Below are 19,936 nucleotides of genomic sequence, written 5' to 3'. Positions count from 1 at the left end.
ACTTGAGATAATCTACTTTTAACCACTTCAAAATCAAATTATACATTACCCTCACTCTCCCTATCTAATGGAGATGATACCAATTGATTCTTTAAAAATACCAGGCTTTCAAATATTACTTAGTACCTCTGGGCTAGAAAACACTTCAAAAGTCTAATCTGTACAATCTGATGCCAAAAATATTTTTCTAAAAAAAAAAATAGCAAAACATTCTGGGAGGCATGCTTTAAAAAAATGTCTAGTTTTTTAAACTAGCAATACTTTTATGTTGAGAGACATGTTAAAATATACTTACTGCTTATTGGCCCACAGTAATCAATTCAGAAATATAAATATTAGATCAATATTTAACCATCACGGGAAAAAAAAATACTGCTACATCAGCTGATTTTTCTCTCTTCGAATTTAATGAGTTTACATCAAAAAATTACGTAGTCATTTTACATTTAGGGAATAAAAATCTTTTTTAAAAAAAAAAACAATACAAAGAGTGAGCAGATTTTAACCAAGTGTACATTTCTTTTTGTTATATGTTTTAACAATTCATCTCATCATATTGCAATGTGCAAATGCATTTGCAGCACCCATTACAATCATGAATCTAAATTTAAGGAAGTACAGTGCTACTAATGGCCCTCAGAAGAAGCTCATTACCTTCTGTTAAAAACTCTATGGTATATAAGCCTTACATAATAGTGCTACTAAACCACCATTTGTCACAAGAACCATCATCAAAGTTTTCTGGAAATGAGTTCACACATAAATTAAATATTTAAAAGGTGAAAGGTTCCTTATTTTAATTTTAGCGAGATCTTCCTTTTTCATTAAGAAACACTTTATAGTTTTAAAGCAAAAGCTGATAAGAGTCCAGATAACTAAAACTGTACTCCTGAGTTCAAACTTACAGATAAGTCTTTTGTAAATAGTTCTCAATAAAATATCCTCCCTCCCCAGCCCCCTTGCCCCAAATCTTGAATTTTTTTCTTACAAAACTTTGGTCAAGAGTATAAATATTTCCAGGCAGATATGTATGCCAAACGATAGCAAGAACAGTAAAGCCCAACTAATGACTTTAGGTTTTAGAAATAGAAGGCAATTAAAATGTACTCAAAGTTACATTAAGAAAAGCTTTCACTGGGTAATATTGAAACAGTCACAAAGGTTAAGAAAATACTGATATCAAAGTACAAATGACTACAATGTTAAAATAGACAAAAACTACTATACAAGAGCCTCTTTTAAAATTAAAAATAAAGAACACAACACATGAGTCAGGATCGCTTTCCTGTTCTACTCATGAATTTTAGTCTTTATATTCATAGGGTTGGTTATGTTGACATCTAGGAGAGTTTCTTATGACATCTGATGAAGTCTCTTTCCAAATTCAGGCGATGGGTCTTCCCTAAGGAGCTTCTTGACTTTGCCACATGTTGGTCACTGTACAATCTCGAAGTAGTGCAGTATCGCCATGATGTGCTGAGGCATGAAGACATATCCCGTGTACAGTGCCATCCCCACGATGGAAACCAGCATGGAATCTGAGTCACAGTCAAGGAAACTTCATTTGATTTTTCTCAGTTTATCTAAAACTAAATTCCCCAATTTTTGCAGCAACTGTTTTGTGTGGAAGTATCCATTCACTTAATTCTTTCTCATCCCTATCAAGAATTTATAGAGAACAAATAACTATAATTATAGCTGCTCACCTGAACTATTGTTAAAAACTATTGTTTTTAACAATTTTATTTATTTGGCTGCCTCAGGTTTTAGTTGCAGAATGTGGGATCATGTGTTTGTGACATGTAAACGCAGGTGCAGCATGAGAAGTCTTAGTGGCAGCATGTGGACTCTAGTTCCCTGACCAGGGATTGAACCTGGGGCCCCTGCATTGGGAGTGATGAGTCTTAGCCACTGGACCACCAGAGAAGTCCCCATTCTAAATTTTTTAAGCTCATTTTATCTTCACCATCACCTTGCATGGGGCATACTATTATTCTCCCTGTTTTATTTCAAAACATCAGGCTGCTTAAAATGAAGCAGAGAAAGTGACTGTTAACCTAAGAAATAGAAATGTATAGGAATAAAATTGTACAGTATTTAATGACTGCAAAAGGTCTTCCAACATGAATAATAAGAATGTCTGATCCAAAAACTTTAGAATTATTTAGACTAGAATGTGGTAAGATATTGATTTTAGGGCCAAAGATAAGATCAATCATAAGTATATAAACTGATAACATATATAACTGATAAGTATATAAAGTGACATAAATTGATAACACCAGCTATATTAAACACATATTATTCTCACTAAACTTTGCAATGTCAAACAAAAGTCATCTTGATAACCTAAACCACAAACATTCTGCACTGTGGTCCTTTCTCTGCATTCCAAAAGGAATTTAAACTGTATAGACACAAATCAACAGAGTCCTCCCGTTGGGCCACGTGAAACACTGTTAACAAAAATTATGTAAAACCTAAGGATTTCTAAGGGGAGTAACTGCTTCTGAACTAGGACTGTGTTTCAGTCACTCCTTCATTCATATCCTCAACCTCCCCTCCCCCTACCTCTTGTCTTCCATACATTCAGCTCTACAAACTGGTAGTTCTAGCATACCTTACATTCCTCTATGAGAAGATAGGGTTTAAATAAACAATGTGCTTACTACCAACCAATATTTGTATAACAGTTTAGTTGACAAATCTTTTATGTATTATCTCACTTGACCTTTACAGCTTTCAGCTTTCCTGTGAAATGTTTATTGACTACCACTCTTCAGAGACTGAGAAAACACTGAGGGGACTTGTCCAAGGCCACACAGGAAGCTTTCTTTAGAGTCGGAGCTCAAACCTGACTCAAACCCTAAGTTCATTCAGCAAACATGGGTGAAAAGTCTCCCACAGTGATTGCTTTTTGAAATGCAACTAAAATCACAATGATTTGGGGACTTTCCTTGACAGTTCAGTGGTTAAGACTCCACGCTCCCAATGTAGGGGGCAAAGGTTCGATCCCTGGTTGGGAAACTAAGATCCCACATGCCACACAGCGTAGCCTGAAAAAAAAAAACAAAAACATGATTTTATAGTGGGATCTCACAGTCTTCATGGGAGGGGTCAGCCTACATTCAGTCTTAGCTTTTAAGTGAAGGTTGGTCAAACTGTGGGTCCTGGGATGGGGAAGGCAAGTTCTTGATGATTAACAACCATTATTTGGGGATTTACATTTTTCTGGTGGGGTGGGAGGAGCAGTGTGGTGATAGAGTTAGGAGGAAGACAAAGAGAGGGCCACAGTGGACATTCTTAGTCCTTCAGTGTCCCTCACCATATCCAGAATGGTTGACCCAGACAACCCGGACACAGGAATATCCTAAAGCGGGATTCATGAAGAAAATGGACAGGCCTTTGGAAACGAGTCACTAAAGATGGTGGTGGAGGCCAGTGTCACATCTGGAATGACACCAGTGACCCCGCTGGGGGTGCCTGGGTTAGTGCTGCTGTCCCTGTGAAGAACTTCACAAGAGGAAGAAGGGGGTTTGCAGGAAGGAGGTTGCCCCGGGGGGAGGTGGAACTGGCCACCTTGGTGGAGACGCAGATGTCAGGTGTAGGTAATGTCCACCCATGACAATTTTTTTAACTTACTTTTTAGCCCCCCCTTAATTCAGTTCTTTCTTAAACAACCAGCCTGTATTTACCACTTAATTTCTTTTTTTAAAAAAGTGTATGTACGTGTTGTTTCCACATTACTGTTTATCATCCACACAACCATATGCCTTCTATCCCTCCAGGCTATAGACACTCTCAGGTCACTGATGACCCCCTACCAAACCCAATGGCTATTTGAATTGATGCCATTTTCGTCTTTCCTCTTCAAAACTCCTTCTACTCTGGGTTGAGGTACTTCTCTGGGGGTTCTCCTTCCTTCTCTCACATCATTTTCCTATTTCACTGGTTCTTTTCCCCTGTCTGCCACTGATATGTAAAATGGTTAATGTGCTTTTCTCCCAAATATCCACTCCACTTCTCCTGCTAGTACAGCTGTCATGTTCCTTGAGTAGGCCTTATGCTATCCCATCTCCAGGGACAAGCCCTGACTGATCTGAACCAATTAAGATCTTCTCTTTGTAACAATGCCCACCCCCAAATCTGATCAACCAGTTCAAAGTTTAAGACCTCACCAATCCTAAAAGAAATCAATCCTGAATATTCATTGGAAAGGCTCTTGCTGAAGCTCCAATACTTTGACCACATGATACAAAGAGCTGACTCGTTGGAAAAGACCTTGATGCTAGGAAAGATTGAAGGCAGGAAGAGAAGGGGGTAACAGAGGATGAGATGGCTGGATGGCATCATCAACTCAATGGATACAAATCTGAGCAAACTCCAGGACACAGTGAAGGACAGGGAAGTCTGGCATGCTGCAATCCATGGGGATTGTACACGACTTAACAACTGAACAACAAAGATAATAGCAGTAGCAGCTTTCATTCTGTGAATATCTAGTGTGCACCTGGAACTGTGTTAAGCCCTTCAGTGAGTTTAAGTAACACCCCAAAATCAGAGTAAGCAATGGAGCCAATTCCAAACCAAATCACTCAAACCTCCAAAATGTGTTCTTCACCATTACCATAACACCTTCCTATGAACGAGAAGTCCTATTCCTCCAAATAAAACCTAATCATTCTCTCAGCGACTCATCTCTTCTTAGATGAGGCTTTCCCTAGCACTCGCTTTTTCCATTCTTACCCCAATGTCCTGACAGAAGTAATTACTCCCTGATGTTTGTCAAACTCTTTATTAAATGTCACAGTGCTTATATCTGTAGATTTATTTATCTCATCCAGATTGTCAACTCCTTGAACACAGGAACAATGTCTAATCATTTTTGTATCTCCAATATCTAACATAACACATGCTTAAAAAATGTGTGATGAATAAAGGAATTGCTCAAGAAACATTATTTGACCCTGGATTCACTGTAGTGCTTTCTACATATTCCACATATGTACTGTGACTGACAAACTCTACAGTGACTACAGCGAAGAAACACAAAATCTTTTTCTAATTGATATTTTCAAAATGTTTTTTGGTTTTTTTATACCTTTTATGTAAGATTTATGAGTGTCTACACCAAACAAATGAAATGACATAGTAATAAAATTCAGGTCATTGGCTCAAATTCAAGTAAGAAGTAATTACTAAAAACAGCCATTTGAATGATTATATTACCTACTCTTTATGGCACTGTAATCCTTCAATTTATTATGGAAAATGTATCAGTTATGGAACATGCATAAATTTAGCTTAACAGAGACTATTCCACATAAGATAGGAATCTGAGACTTAAGGTCAATTTTGTGAACACTAAATTCTCAAATCTTTAAAATTTTCTTTGCATATAAAATCAGGATGTTTTTCTAAATAAAACAAGAACTTATTGAAACTTGAAAAGATTTTTTTTTTGGCCTGATTAAGATATTAGACACTAGAGTTCATGACATTCTATAGCATTCTGTTGTGATGAATACATATGGAATAAGAGGACATATCTATACCTGTGGCTGATTCATGCTGATGTTTGGCAGAAAACAACAAAATTCTGTAAAGCAATTATCCTTCAATTAAAAAACAAATTAAAAAAAAGAATAAATGGCAATTATATAAGCAAAATTCAGCTAGTGGATACTTAATGGGGTGAAATGGGAAGAGGAAGAAGAGAGACCCGCAAGAAGGGGTGTAAAGGGGCTTCAAATGTATTAGTAATGTTTTCCTTCAACTAGTTGGTAGCACAATTTCATTATATTATCCTTTAAGGGGTGTTTTGCATGGTGGAATAGTCAATAATTTTTTTAATAAGTAAAAATTGCAAAGGAAAATGTAACTGTATATCATACTAGACTAAAAGCTATTTTATTTGAAGGATCTTCTTCCTTGACAAAGTTTGGGTTAGGCATCATTGGATCTAATTTGTTCTTAGGAAATAAATAGAAAGTCTTAGCTCTTAGAATAAATAACTCTCAATTCTGACCAAAATAAACAAAATCACCAAAAGTCACTTGAACCAAGATGCAAATGCCAATTTATTAGCTGCTCGAAATAATAATAATAACCCTAAATTTTTACCCAGAACCACTTATTAAACTTTTATTCTGTTTCCCTCAAAAGTTTCTATATTCTGACCCCAGTTCTCCTAAGTATCTTCAGAATCGTAATAATAACTCTCTAAAAGTAAGTTTGCTATACAATTAAATTTCAAAATTATTTCCAAAAATTATCCTAAAGCTCAACCAGAAGAGAATATTTTTCTAATTGAAGTACAGTTGACTTACAACATTTCAGGTATACAGCTAAGTGATTCAGATATACAGATAGATTCTTTTGTAGATTCTTTTCCATTATAGGTTATTATAAGGTACTGAATATAGCTCCCTGTGCTATACAGTAGATCTCTGCTTAACTAGTTTATATATAGTAGTATCTATTAAACCTAAATTCCTAATTTGAACGTTAAGTCACTCAGTTGTGTCCGACTCTTTGTGACCCCATAGACTATAGCCTACCAGGCTCCTCTGTCCATGGGATTTTCCAGGCAATAGTACTGGAGTGGATTGCCATTTCCTTCTCCAAGGGATCTTCCCAACCCAGGGATCGAACCCAGATCTCCTGCATCGTAGACAGACGCTTTACTGTCTGAGCCACCAGGGAAGTCCACACTCCACTAAATAAGGGACAATTTAAAACTCACAACTGACTTAACTATACAATGAAACTCATAATAAGTGAACAAATAAAACAATGGGACCATGAGGAATTTCTACTGGCCTTAATAATCACCTTGCAAAACATGCAAAAAAAGAAGAAATGCCTTTTATAATAGCTTTCTACAAATGCAATTTAAGCAATTTCAGCCGTGTAGTTGAAATAGCTCTAAAATACTGAGTTGGATATTCCCTGAGATTATGTTTGGCTCCATTTATAATGGCAGTCTACTGACATTCTTAGGCCTTGGTTTTATTGTGACATTTGCAAGGTTGGGGAACCTGTGACCTTCACCTCCTTAGAAATGTTCTCCCAAACAAAGCTAAAAGTATACTATCTAGAATACAACAGCTATTATTTGTTATCTGAGTCCTTGAGTGGATTTCTCAATCCATTGCATTCTTTTAACACGCCTCTCAAATTTTAAAGTGTCCTTGATACAATGTAAAGTTCAAGAAATGGATACTGGAATCACCACAGCACTAGAAGAGACCTAGGTCTGAGCTGAAATTTTGTCAATCCCTGATTGTGCCAAAAATTATCTGATTACTAGTCTCTTTATCTATAATATGAGGATATAGATAACTTACCTTTCAGGGTTGATATAAATCTATTCTTCAACAAAAGGTAACATAATCTTTATTGAAATTACTGTTTTAAGGCTTGGGCACGTAACACTATGACTCAGACCTCTGTTTGGAAATTGCCCAAGGTCACTCTGCTATTAACTTGTTGTTAATTTATAGTATGGACTTCCCTGGTGGCTCAGATGGTAAGAGCGTCTGCCTACAATGCAGGAGACCCAGGTTCGATACCTGGGTTGGAAGATCCCCTGGAGAAGGAAATGGCAACCCACTCCAGTACTCTTGCCTTGAAAATCCCATGGATGGAGGAGCCATGGACGGATGCTACAGTCCATGGGGTCGCAAAGAGTCAGACACGACTAGGGCATCACAACTCTCTGAACCTGTTTCTTCTCCGTAAAATGAAATCCCTTCCTGCATCAACATGTTCAGATTCCACTTGCTTAGAGAAGGCATTTAGGCACCATTTCTCAATCACCTAATGTAATCCTCTGAGATGTTGACACACACACACACACAGATACACACACAGAAAATGTAAATAATCAGTGCTACATAATACACTTATATTAGAAGGTGACATAATCTGTATTTAATGTTACATAATATACAAAGGTGGTAGAGTAATCTTTCCGTTTGGGCTTCCCAGGTGGCTCAGTGGCAAAGAATCTGCCTTCTAAAGCCGGAGACTTGGGTTCAATTCCTGGGTTGGGAAGATTCCCTGGAGGAGGAAGTGGCAACCCATTCCAGTATCCTTGCCTGGAAAATCCCATGGACAGAGGAGCCTGGTGGGCCACAGTCCAAGGGGTTGAAAGAGACTTGGACAGGACTGAGCGACTAGACCACAACCAACTCTCCACTTACCAAGCCCTTACTGCTGTTTCCACAAGCATCAGTTAGCTGTACAAGACTAACCAGGTTCATGCTTTAAAGCAGGCTCCATGATTCAAGCAATACAGAACTAAGCTAGTGAAATCTAGACTAACAAACCAAAAATCTCAAGAACTAAAAAAAGTCTTTTCTGTTTTGTGTGTATGTAACTGCCTCTACCACTGATTTTGGAGTGCTTCAGAAGGAGTGCCTCGGCTGCTCTTTGCTTCTAGCTGTAGTGCATTGTTAGACAACGCCGGGACTTCGTCAATCATCAAGAACTGAGCAGATGATGTATAAAATAGATATCTAATGAGAACCTACAGTAGAGCCAAGAGGAACTCTACTCAATGCTCTGCGGTGACCTAAATGGAAAGGAAATCAAGAAAAGAGAGGATATAAGTAAGCATATAGCTGATTCACTCTGCTACACAGCAGATACAACAAAAGTCACCATACTCCAATAAAAATTAAAAACAAACAAAAAAAAAAAGAACTGAGCACATAATGTGCCAAGACTGTGCAGGAACTGCCAATAAATGTTCAAGGGCTGAGTGAAAAATTAGAGGTTATTTATAAACCTGGACATAACTTAAATATTTTATGGGTTCAATGGATTAAACAGCAAATGGATGTGAAGCCATATATCTGTGTATTGTTTTCTGTTTTCTTTAACAGGAATCCTCAATTAATCACGAGCTGGTAAGTTCCCAGCTAGATAGGAAAAATAAATAAAGACGTTTTGCTCATACAAGGAATTGGCCACCCTAGGCCTTTTCCCAGCAACCTAAAAACAAAACAAAACAGGAAATGCTTTAAAATACAGTACATCATAAGCTTGCAGAAACTAACATTCCTGCCCTAACCAGTAATCTCACACTATCACCACCTACCTTAGCAACCTGTTCGCAAGACTCTGGAGAAACCAAAATTAGTTCCTCACTGGGAAAAGAGTAAAGGTTTTTGTTCGAGTGGGTATGATTTATTCCTCTTCACTGAATAGTTTCCATGTTTTTAGTCTCTGATGGCCCTGGTCACATCAAAAAACAGAGCTAAAATGTCATTTTTCAATCTTCTACTAGTCAACCCAATCTTCTATTAATCAAATTCCTTTTGTAAAATGAACTCTCTGAATGCTACTTTTATCCTTGCTGCTGCTGCTAAGTTGCTTCAGTCGTGTACGACTCTGTGCGACCCCCGAGACGGCAGCCCACCAGGCTCCCCTGTCCCTGGGATTCTCCAGGCAAGAACACTGGAGTGGGTTGCCATTTCCTTCTCCAATGCATGAAAGTGACAAGTGAAAGTGAAAGTGAAGTCGTGTCCGACCCTCAGTGACCCCATGGACTGCAGCCTTCCAGGCTGCTCCGTCCATGGGATTTTCCAGGCAAGAGTACTGGAGTCGGGTGCCATTGCAGTGGAAAAGTGCCATTCTCCAACTTTTATCCTTAGATATATTCAAAAGTTTTGATAAATCTAATTTATTTTAAGGAACCATCTGAAAGAAAACAAAGCATCTGATAAAGTATAACCACAGGCTGTTTGGTGAAAAGCAATCAAAGTTCTAAGGGAAAGCAGGTGTCTGCTGTTAAACAATGCTATGGAAAGGAATCTCCCTTATTACTGCAGGTTTTGTCCCTTGACCGCAAAAAGAAATGTGCTCAGTCTTGTCCGACTCTCTGCAATCCCATGGACTGTAGCCCAGCAGGCTCCTCTGTCCACAGGATTTTCCAGACAAGAATACTGGAGTGGGTTGCCATTTTCTTACTGCAGTTTTTGTTCCCTGACCTTGAAAAGAAATGCTAAGAAAGCTTATTTTGGGAATTGCCTGGCAGCCCAGTGGTTAGGACTCCATGCTTTCACTGCTGAGGGCAGGTTTTCACTTCCTGGTCAGGGAACTAAAATCCTGCAGCCTCAGAACACCACCAAATGTTTAAAAAAAAAAAAAAAAGTTTTTTTTCCCCAAATATGTTACTTTTGATACTCTGGTTGTCATATATGAAAGCAAGTAGAAGATACAGTCCAGTATATGTCAGCCAATTTGATATTCTTGGGCCATAGTAAATGACGTCATGGGCTTCCCTGGTAGCTCACTGGTAAAGAATCCGCCTGCCAATGCAGGAGACATGGGTTCAAAGCATTGATTGGGAAGATCCCCTGGAGAAGGAAATGGCAACCCACCCCAGTCCAGTATCCTTGCCTGGAAAAATCCATGGACAGAGGAGCCAGGCGGGCTACAGACCATGGAATTGCAGCAGAGTCAGACACAACTTATCGACTAAACAACAACGAAGAACATGACATCAGCATCAGAGGTTAACGTTAGCAGGCAAAACCCATTCTCTGAGCTTTCTGTAGTGTCTGTCATACGTAAGTATGGAAACTGATTTTAGAACAACTCAATGATGAACTCTTTAAAAACTAAACAAGCAAAAAAGTCTGCTGCTAAAACCAGCAATGACACTGTTCAACTCTGAACTGAAATCCTAGAAATGGTTTGCAGATCTGAGCCCAGAGACACTGAAGCTACGTATGGCTATATCCCTTTTTAATTAGAGCTTCTGTTAATCTAATGAAGATCTGAAGTCCTGGAGTCAAGGGGTGGGGGGGGGTGAATTACCTGTTTGCTCTAAAATATAATCTGCTATAACACATTTCTGAAACGTCAATCAGCTCATACATAACTAGGATTTGTTTCATATGGGATTTTTTCATAAATTAGGGGAGCCAGATTAGTGAGAAAAGAATACTAATCTTCAACAAGAAACATCCCTCAGCTCAGTGGCTGCAAGTCCTTATAGCTCTATTTTAAGAAAATTAAAAATTAGTGTCTGCACCGGTTCTCCCTTTCCAAAAAGGCACACCTCCCAGCTGGAAAAACTCTCCGCTAATGACAGGCCTGCACCGCCTCCTCCAAGGCAGCCCACACCATCTCTGTCACACCCCAGCATTTCCAGTCAACTCTGTCCATCAATTTTTAATGTCCCTTGGGGCAGCCTCCAGTCTGCTTGCCCTGGCTATCCAAGTTATCCCCCCAAATGCTAACCATTGTTCTCATTAGAAGTTGCATCAGTTTTGAGGAGTCTGCGCCAGTGGTATTTTCCCATAAACTATCTTATTTGAGAATTTTTTCAGGAACACATACAACACATAATGGGGTTCACCGGTGGCTCAGCAGTAAAGTATCCGTGTGCCAATGCAGGAGATACGGATTAGGTCCCTGGGTTGGGAAGATCCCCTGGAGGAGGGCATGGCAACCCACTCTAGTATTCTTCCCTGGGAAATCCCATAGACAGAGGAGCCTGGTGGACTACAGTCCACAGGGTCGAAAAGAGTCAGATACAACTTTGCAAGTAAACAACATCATGTGATGCCAAAATTCCTGTATTAGTAATAGTTCTTTTCATAACTTTTGATCATAAATACTCATTCCATAACTGCTATTTTTTTAAGCACTGCAATTCATGAAAAGTATACATCCTCCATTAAGTAGATCTTCTGGAACATGTAGCTTTAAGCATTGGGCTTTTTTTTTTTTTTTAATCTAAAGAATTTATCTTATCCTTACCCCTAAGCATCACCAATGTTAACAACACTCAAACTCTGAGCTGGGGTTGGGGGATGAGGTCACAAAGTCCTTGAGAATATGAAGCAGTAGAGAGAGGATCCACATTCACCTCTACTGAAAAATCACTTGTATCACACACTGAAACACTGTAGATTACATGTGCTTTGTCCCCTCAACCATCAGCTCCCCATGATTTTCCCTGACATCCTAGTATAGGAGACTTACTCTTTGTGTAGCACAGTTCTGGTCTTTTGTTTTTGTCTTTTTGTTGTTGTTGTTTTGCTTTTATATTCCACCTTTCTCAAAAGAAGAGTTTTTTTTTTCCCCCCACTAAGGGAAAATACTATCCTAAGGAGTACAGATAAGGGATAGTCTAACATTCTCATGTAGCCAGCCAAATATCCAGGCAGTATGAAACAGGCGAGAGCAGCGATTTTCAAACTAAAGCCCACTGGAGCCCTGGAGCAACTTTTCAAAGGGCTTGGATCAGTTAGGGGAATCAGTTTATAAATCAGCTTCCACTGTTTTCTCTCCTCCAGCTGATCTGAGAACTGTGATCTGCTAGTTCTCCTTCTCATCACTCCCTCCCCACTTACAATTTCACTTCTCCCACTTTACTTCCAGAATCTTACAATCACACATTTCCCCAGACTATAAAATAACATCCGGGACAGCAAGCAAAGGAATGGTAACTAACTTACTCTGTACTTTATTTCATTCAAGTTACAAATTTCTGGCACAGCTCCAAGCCTCATCCATCTGTGTAATAACATGAATTTGGAAATTAGACACCTTTCCAATCTGGACCCCACAAAATGCCTCCTGCAAACAGGATACAGAGAAGGGCCATTCTGCCATCAATGAGGCAGTGGCCAGAGAATCCACTGCCAACATTCACAAGTACACCCATGGAGTCAGCTTCAAGAAGCATGACCCTCAGGCATGAAAGAGATCCAGAAATCTGACATGAAGAAAATAGGAAATCCAGATGTGAGCAGTGACACTGGTTTTAATAAAGCTTGGCCAAAGGGATAAGGAATGTCCCATACTGTATTCATGTGTGGTGGTGTGGCTGCCCAGAAAACATAATGAAGCTAAAACTTCACCAAATAAGCTCTATATATCAGTTACCTATGTACCTGTCACCACTTGCACAAACCTAGAGTTGGTGTAGATGAGAACGAACCACTAGTTATCAGATAAATTAAAAAGCAACAACAAAAATTTTTAAATATAAAACAAATAAAACAGCAACAATAACAAGGTGAGACAGGAGTAAAGGTGTTTACATAAAAATCATTTGGACAAGAAAATGACACTGAGTTTTGTTTTTGTTTTTTTTGCTGCACCATAGGGCATGCAGGATCTTAGTTCCCAGACTAGGGACTGAACCCATGCCCCTGTATGGGGAGTGTGGAGTCTTAACCACTGGACCACCAGGGAAGTCAGACGTTAAGGCTTTTCTGACAGAAATTTAAGACTGAGTTCACTTACCTGGCTTCAGAGTGAGGACCAGCTTTGCTAAATCAGATCATGTGACGAACATTTTCTACGAATTGTATATGGAAAAAAATCATAGTTTAAAGCTTCTAGCAAAAATACACAGTATTTTTTTAATAGCAAAAAAACCCCTCCTGTTATTGTCTAAATTTACTATGAAAGATTTCCAATGTCAACTTAAATGAGTGAGAGGATACGTAGTATGTGCTTTGTGTTCTTTTAGGGGATACACAAACAAAATGTCTGAATACCACTGGGCTGGAGAATTGGAAGTATTAATTTATCAGTTACAGTTTTTCCTACCTCAGCTTTCCTCATTGAGTCCCCTCCCTGACAATGGAAAACTGCCTTCATTCCTCCAAAAGGCAAAAAGGAAATGGCATAAAATACAAAAGAAAGACTGAAGATTGTTGAGAAGAAATTCTTTCCCTACCTAAGTTGGAAGGTAGTACAGAATGTTCAGGTTATTTCGAGGTTATTTGGAAATCCTATTTGACTTGAAAGTACGTTAATAAAATCTTTCTAAAAGGCATTAAGCTTGTTTACTAATAATTTTTTTCTAAAAGTAACTTTCTGATATTAAGAATTTTGCCTAATCACAGGTTGATTTTTACTGGAAACCTATTTAAATTGTCAGATGGTTCTATATTTACAAACATTTTCTTCAAAAAAGGAGCTCATTAAGAAAAAACAAGTTCTAGTAGAAGACACTTGGTGAATTAGGGTTTTAATAATTTACTGACTAGCTCAGAGAAAGCTCTCCCAAAGAGACAGACAATGGTACCCACTGGCCTATACATAGGGGTTTTCTTTGTCAATTTTGTTTTGTGTGCTGTGTTTATTTACAAAATATACTTTATATAGAAAATATACAAAAAACAGAGACACTTCATTGTAGGGAACCATATCAATCATTATTAGTACCTCCAAAAGGGCATAGCAAAATATATTCTTCAAACAATTCTCTATTGGCTTATAAAAGCTTTGATTTCACCAAACTACACCCACCAAAACAACACCTATTACTTTCCAGGTGTTCAAAGAATGAAGACGCACAGGCAGCTGATGACAATGGTTGCCTCGAGGTGGCTGGGGCAGGGGTGGAAGGAAGACTTTCACCATCTACATTTCTGCACTGTTTGAGTTTTGACCCATGAGGATGTATAAACTATTTTTCATTTATAATTCAAGAAGGTGTACTTTCTAAACTCTCAAACACACTAATTAGTCAAGTATATTCAGATGTAAAGAAAAATCTTTCTCAGGTCCAGCTTTAGACATTTGAGGATACAGCACCAGCTTTAGACATTTGAGGATACAGCAAAACTCTAAGAATACTCTAGTCGCTACTGAAAAGAACATGCGAAAGCGGGAGTAGTTCAGTCGTATCTGACTCTTTGCAACCCCATAGTTCCTGCCAGGCTCCTCTGTCCATGGAAATCTCCAGGGAAGAATACTGAAGTTAGTAGCCATTCCCTTCACCAAGGGATCTTTCCAACCCAGGGATCGAACCTAGGTCACCTGCGTTACAGGCAGATTCTTCACCATCTGAGCCACCACTGAAAAGAACATACAGCTTAGAAAATGTAATGCTGGGGCTTCCCTGGTGGTCCAGTGGCTAAAATTCTATGCTTCCAGTCAGAGGGTCCAGGCTAGCTCCCTGGTCAGGAAACTAGATTCCACATGCTACAATTAAACAAAGATTCCACAGGCTACAACTAAGACGCGGTGCAATCAAATCAATCAATAAATAACAAAATGCTGGGGAGGGAGGAGGGGAAACAGTGGTGGGGGAGTGAGAGGTACAAACTATTGGGTGTAAGACAGGCTCAAGGCTGTACTGTACCATGTGGGGAACATAGCCAATATATTGTAATAATTGTCAATGGAAAGCAACCTTTAAAGTTGTATAAAAATTTTTTTTACAACGTATGCTGCAGTGAAGATCAAAGATTGAAGATCCTGCATGCTGCAACTAAGACCTGGAGCAGCCAAATAAATAATTTTTCTTAAAGTCAGATTGGAGTACTCTTCTACCAGATCTTCCAAGAGCACCCCTTTTTACCAAAATTAAAAACGAAAGTCCTTACAAAGACCTCCAGGACTTCCAATGAGTCTGATCTCACCGACTTCTACTCTCCCCAGCGCTCACTCTGCTCCAACCATACCTGCCTCAGTGATGGCCTTCATCCATGCCAGGCAGCTATGGACTCAGGGACTTTGCAACTGCTATTCCTTCTGCCAGCTACTGTCTTCTGTCAGATGTCTACCCTGCTAACTCCCTCATCTCCTTCATGTTTTCACTCTCAAGTATGCTTTCACAATGAAGCCTCTCCTGAGACCTTGTTTAAAAATAGTAACTCCATCCTATCCACACATTTCTTATCCCCTTTACCTATTTTTGTTTTCCATATGCTTACCACCTAACACACTATATATGTCACAAGTGCAGAGTCCTAACCACTGGACCACAGAATTCCCACATAGTTCACTTATTATAAAAGTTCCCAAAGACAAGGATCTCTGTCTTGTTTGCTCACTGACACATCAGAAAAAGCACCTAGAGCCAGCATCTGGCACAAAGTATACACACAGAAGCATCCAATTAATAAACAGCCTCAACCTGCTTTTTCAATTGTACTTTCCACCTATTCTGCCTTAAAGAATCTGTGTTCCAGCCAGTCAGCCTGGCATACTCACTCACCATCCTAACACATCTCTACACCCCAGTCCACACCTTCTTCCCATGTGGGGAAAATGCAGCCAAACCCTCAGATACCTCCCTCTGCAATTTCTCTAATCGCTCTTCCTGCCCTGGGTCCCAAAGCACTCAATGCCCAGCTCCGTCAGCTGAATGGGGTGAGGGGGAAGGGGGAATCTGAGAATATGTGTAAATTCTAGTTTTGCCTGAACTTGGATTTAATTTCCCCGAAGGAATAACTGAAGTTCATATTCTTGGAAACTCAGAAGAACTCAGTACATTGAAAAAAATTTTAATTAAAATAAGTTTCAAAAATCCCATTCCTAGGGTGTGTGTATGTGTGTGCATGGTTTCCATTCAGAATGAAAAGAGCTTTAAGTCTCAAGAGGAAAGGAAAAAATGTATATTCCTATTTCCGACTTTATCCAATATTTAAATGTCAGGGAGAAAAAATGTCAGTGAGAAAACTGTTACTGGATCTGCGTGACTCTACTCAAAAGGTATGAGCACTTCCCTTCACGTCCAGAACTCACACTCCATGCCTAGGAGGCCCTACCGAATTGGATCCGACCTCTCCTGCCACTCACCCTACTTTCTCCACCCCAATCGCACAGCTATCCTTGAAACACACCAGACATGCTGGTGCTTCAGGGCATGGTTACCATTCCTGCTACCTGGAAAGCTCAATCCCCTGGGATTTTCTCCCTGCTTAAATCTTTCTAAATGTCTCCTTCCTGACCACTCTAGCTAAAATCAAAGAACAAGACTTCTTCCTTAGTTCCTATCCTCATCTCTGCTGTTTTTTTTACCTCCGTAACATCTATAAGAACCTAATAATCTATATTTTTATTTATTTATCTAGTGGCATTAGAATACTTTTATATTTTATTTGTAGGTAAATCTCTACTCTCTAGAATGGGCTTCCCAGGTGGCACATAGTATCTGCCATTAGAAAGTATATAATACTTGTGGAACAAAGAATTTAACAAATGTACATATTTTACAAATGAGGGGACAACAATGCAAATTTTGTAAACATCTCCAAAATAAAAGAAATTCTTTCAACTGACAGCTTTTTCTACTTCTTTAAGTTTGAATATAACTGAATGTTGTTCATCAGAAACAATCCAGTTCCAAAGCTACTCTAAAAGTGGCTTAAAATCAGCACTTCTGCAACATATAAGCAAATATTTGTCAAGCATTATTTGTGTGCAGTAACATGTTCCTGAACAACAACAACAAAAAGAACTCTTTCTTTGAAAAAATCATGGTCTCTCGGGGGGGAAATCTAATTTCAAACATACACCAAAAAACTGCCCACATTTTGCTTAAAATAAACTAAAGTATAAAATGCCATGGAAACATAAGAAGCCATAGAAAGGTGGCAAAAATAAGTGATAACAAAATACAAGTTTATTTAGTTTTTTTTTAATTAAAAAACAAGGCTAAAATAAATTTTATGTATGCTTCTAAATTATGTTAACAAAGTATCTGTTAATTTTCCATCTCCCCTCAACAGCATGGTTAAAATGTTACTGGGTGAGCCACACTACAGGGAGTGTCTCACTGGTTACAAAACCCGTCTTGGTTACAAAACCTGGTCTTTTCCTTTGCCACTGATGACTTCCAGGAAGGAAAGGGGATTTCTGAAACATGTTAAAGCTTCCCCTCAAGAGGTGGAAATAAAAAGTTCCCAGCAGATCTCCTTCTGGTTTTTGCAGATCTTATTATTTTTTGTGTCTTAGTTGAAATCATGTGGTTACATAAACCAATGAGAAGTCAAATGCTTCAAAGGCAAATTTCCACAGAGGTACTACAGACAATTTCATAATTTATTTCTCCACATCAAGCCCCCAAAGCCATCATGGAGCTATTTACAGGACATTGTTACTATTGCAACATAGTACAAAAAAGCCTTAACACCACTGACACTGTAGCATTTATCTATAGGCCAAAAAAGCCTTCAAGAGTAAAATCAAGAGTGTAGACTCTGATAGTGGGGCATTACATTCAACTTCTGATTTCTTAAAGAATTTAAATTTACCACAACACTGTTTAAACTCACTTTTTAGTCATTTTAACTAAGTCAAGAGATGGTCTCTATTTTACTATACACTTTACAAGGATGACCTCATGCACTCCAACCTACAGAACTTAGAGTGAAATTAAACTGCAAAAAAAAAAAAAAAAAAAAATCCTAACTAAACTACAGCTACAAGTAAATGGTTCAGGAAACTAGAGCATGCTTTACATTCAGATTTTACATCCAAAATATGCATTCTGGTTCTTAAATTCCAGGTTTGAAAAGAAATGCCAACAGTAATAAAACTAAATGTCCTTATAGAGCAGCTAAGATGCCTCAAAAGTGCTGAAACAGAAGACAGCTCTGAGTACAATCTTATGCTAGTTCAATACAAATAAACACTTTTAAGGCTTGGAATGAAATTATCTCACTCTACCACAATGCAACAATGTATTCGCAAAGTTGTTCTGAAGCTACTTCAACTAAAGCTCATTGAAGAGGAGCGGCCCTCCATGGGGCATGCATGCTTTGTAAAGTATTTGTCTCATATTGGTCCTCAAGTTCTTTTTTAAAAAGTTCTATCATTATTAATATTTATTCTGCAAGAATTATATCAAGGAATGTCCATACAGATTCAGGAACCCTTTCTTCACAATCATGAGTTATTCATTGTGGTTATTAAAGTTAAGATGAGTTAAGATACAGGAAAAGTGCTTAGCCCAGTTGTTTGGCTGGTAGTAAACGCCCAGTAGTCATTAACAAGTAGTTATTAGCTATCTACGAAAACACAGTTTCAAACACTATCTGCAAATAACCATAAATTCCTTTTCGGGCTCTACTGTTCCGGACTGTGCAAACAGAAAATTAATGAGTAAAACACACTTTTAAAACTAACCATCTTGAAGATCAAAAAAGGTACAATTAACAGAGCTGCTTTCAAAAACTGAATTGGGATGCCATAACACAAATTCACAATCTCACTTGAAGGCTGATAAACTAGTTAGCATTCTCATTAGGATCGAAGCCAGCTAAATCAGGGACAGTTAAAGGTCAAAAGCGCCCAAGCCGGGAGCGGTCTGTTTCACTACCCGGTCCCCGCCTCCCACAGGAACAGGAGACCGAACCGACGGCTGGCGCGACCGAAGAGCAGGCGAGGGCACACCCGGTAGACGTCTCCCTAGGGGATCTCCTCCAGTAATAAAGACGCCTCTATCTCGGGTCTGGAGACTCACCCGCGACCGCTGATCTCAAGAGTTCTCGCCCCCCCGGCCCGCTCCCAACCGCAGGAACGCCACCCGCGCAGCCCCCACACCTCGGCCCGCGTGTCCGTCGCGCAGAGGCTAGTCGGCGCGCAGCTCCCGCGGGGCCGGCCCTCCGCCCTTCCGCCTGCTAGGCCCGGAGCCCGAAAGGATGCCGCCCCGGCCCTCCGCGCCCCCACCGGCACCGCGGCCCGGGCAGGATACTGAACACAGTCCGCTCCCAGGGCTCCAGCATGTAGAGCGCCGTGACCAGCAGGTACTGGTAGTAGAACCAGGACATCTGCTTCCAGGCCCGCGCCAGCGCCATCCCCGCCACGCGCCTCCCGCGTTGCAGCCAAACGTCAGTCTGTCCGGCCGGCCTCCCGCTAGCGTCCTAGAGCCCCCCGGCCGTCAGGCCCGCCCGCCCGCCACCCCGCGCCCATTGGCCGGCCAGGCCCGGAGCGTCACCCGTGGGCACGCCCAGCCCCGCGCGCTCCCGGGCCGCCGCCAGCGAGCCCCGCCCGGCCGCGCTCATTGGCCAGGCCCAACCTCGCGCGGCTCCCGGCCCTCCGCGCTTCCCACTCCCGGTGCCGCGCCCACGCGAGCCCGGGAACTGTCCCCGCGAGCGCGCCCCGCCGGGCCTCGCCCTGAGGCCGTTGGTGGGCGGGACCGTACTGCCCGCCGGCTTGAGCGCGG

General features: G+C 40.1%; 1 protein-coding gene across 1 annotated transcript; it reads right to left on the bottom strand.

Moving 5' to 3' along the window:
* Window positions 1–385: 385 nt before the first annotated feature.
* Window positions 386–19,609, bottom strand: SPTSSA (serine palmitoyltransferase small subunit A). The gene is made up of 2 exons (XM_086363629.1): window positions 19,466–19,609; window positions 386–1,538 (listed from the first exon to the last, which is right to left on the bottom strand). The coding sequence occupies exons 1-2, from the start codon at window positions 19,566–19,568 to the stop codon at window positions 1,435–1,437; spliced, it is 207 nt and encodes a 68-aa protein (XP_086219755.1). The 5' UTR covers window positions 19,569–19,609; the 3' UTR covers window positions 386–1,434.
* Between the last annotated feature and the right edge of the window lie 327 nt (window positions 19,610–19,936).

The sequence above is a fragment of the Bos grunniens genome, chromosome 21, assembly GCF_055505025.1.
Source record: "Bos grunniens cultivar Pamir isolate PY7600 chromosome 21, Bosgru_T2T1.0, whole genome shotgun sequence".
NCBI lineage: Eukaryota > Metazoa > Chordata > Mammalia > Artiodactyla > Bovidae > Bos > Bos grunniens.
This window is presented reverse-complemented; position numbering and strand designations above follow the sequence as displayed.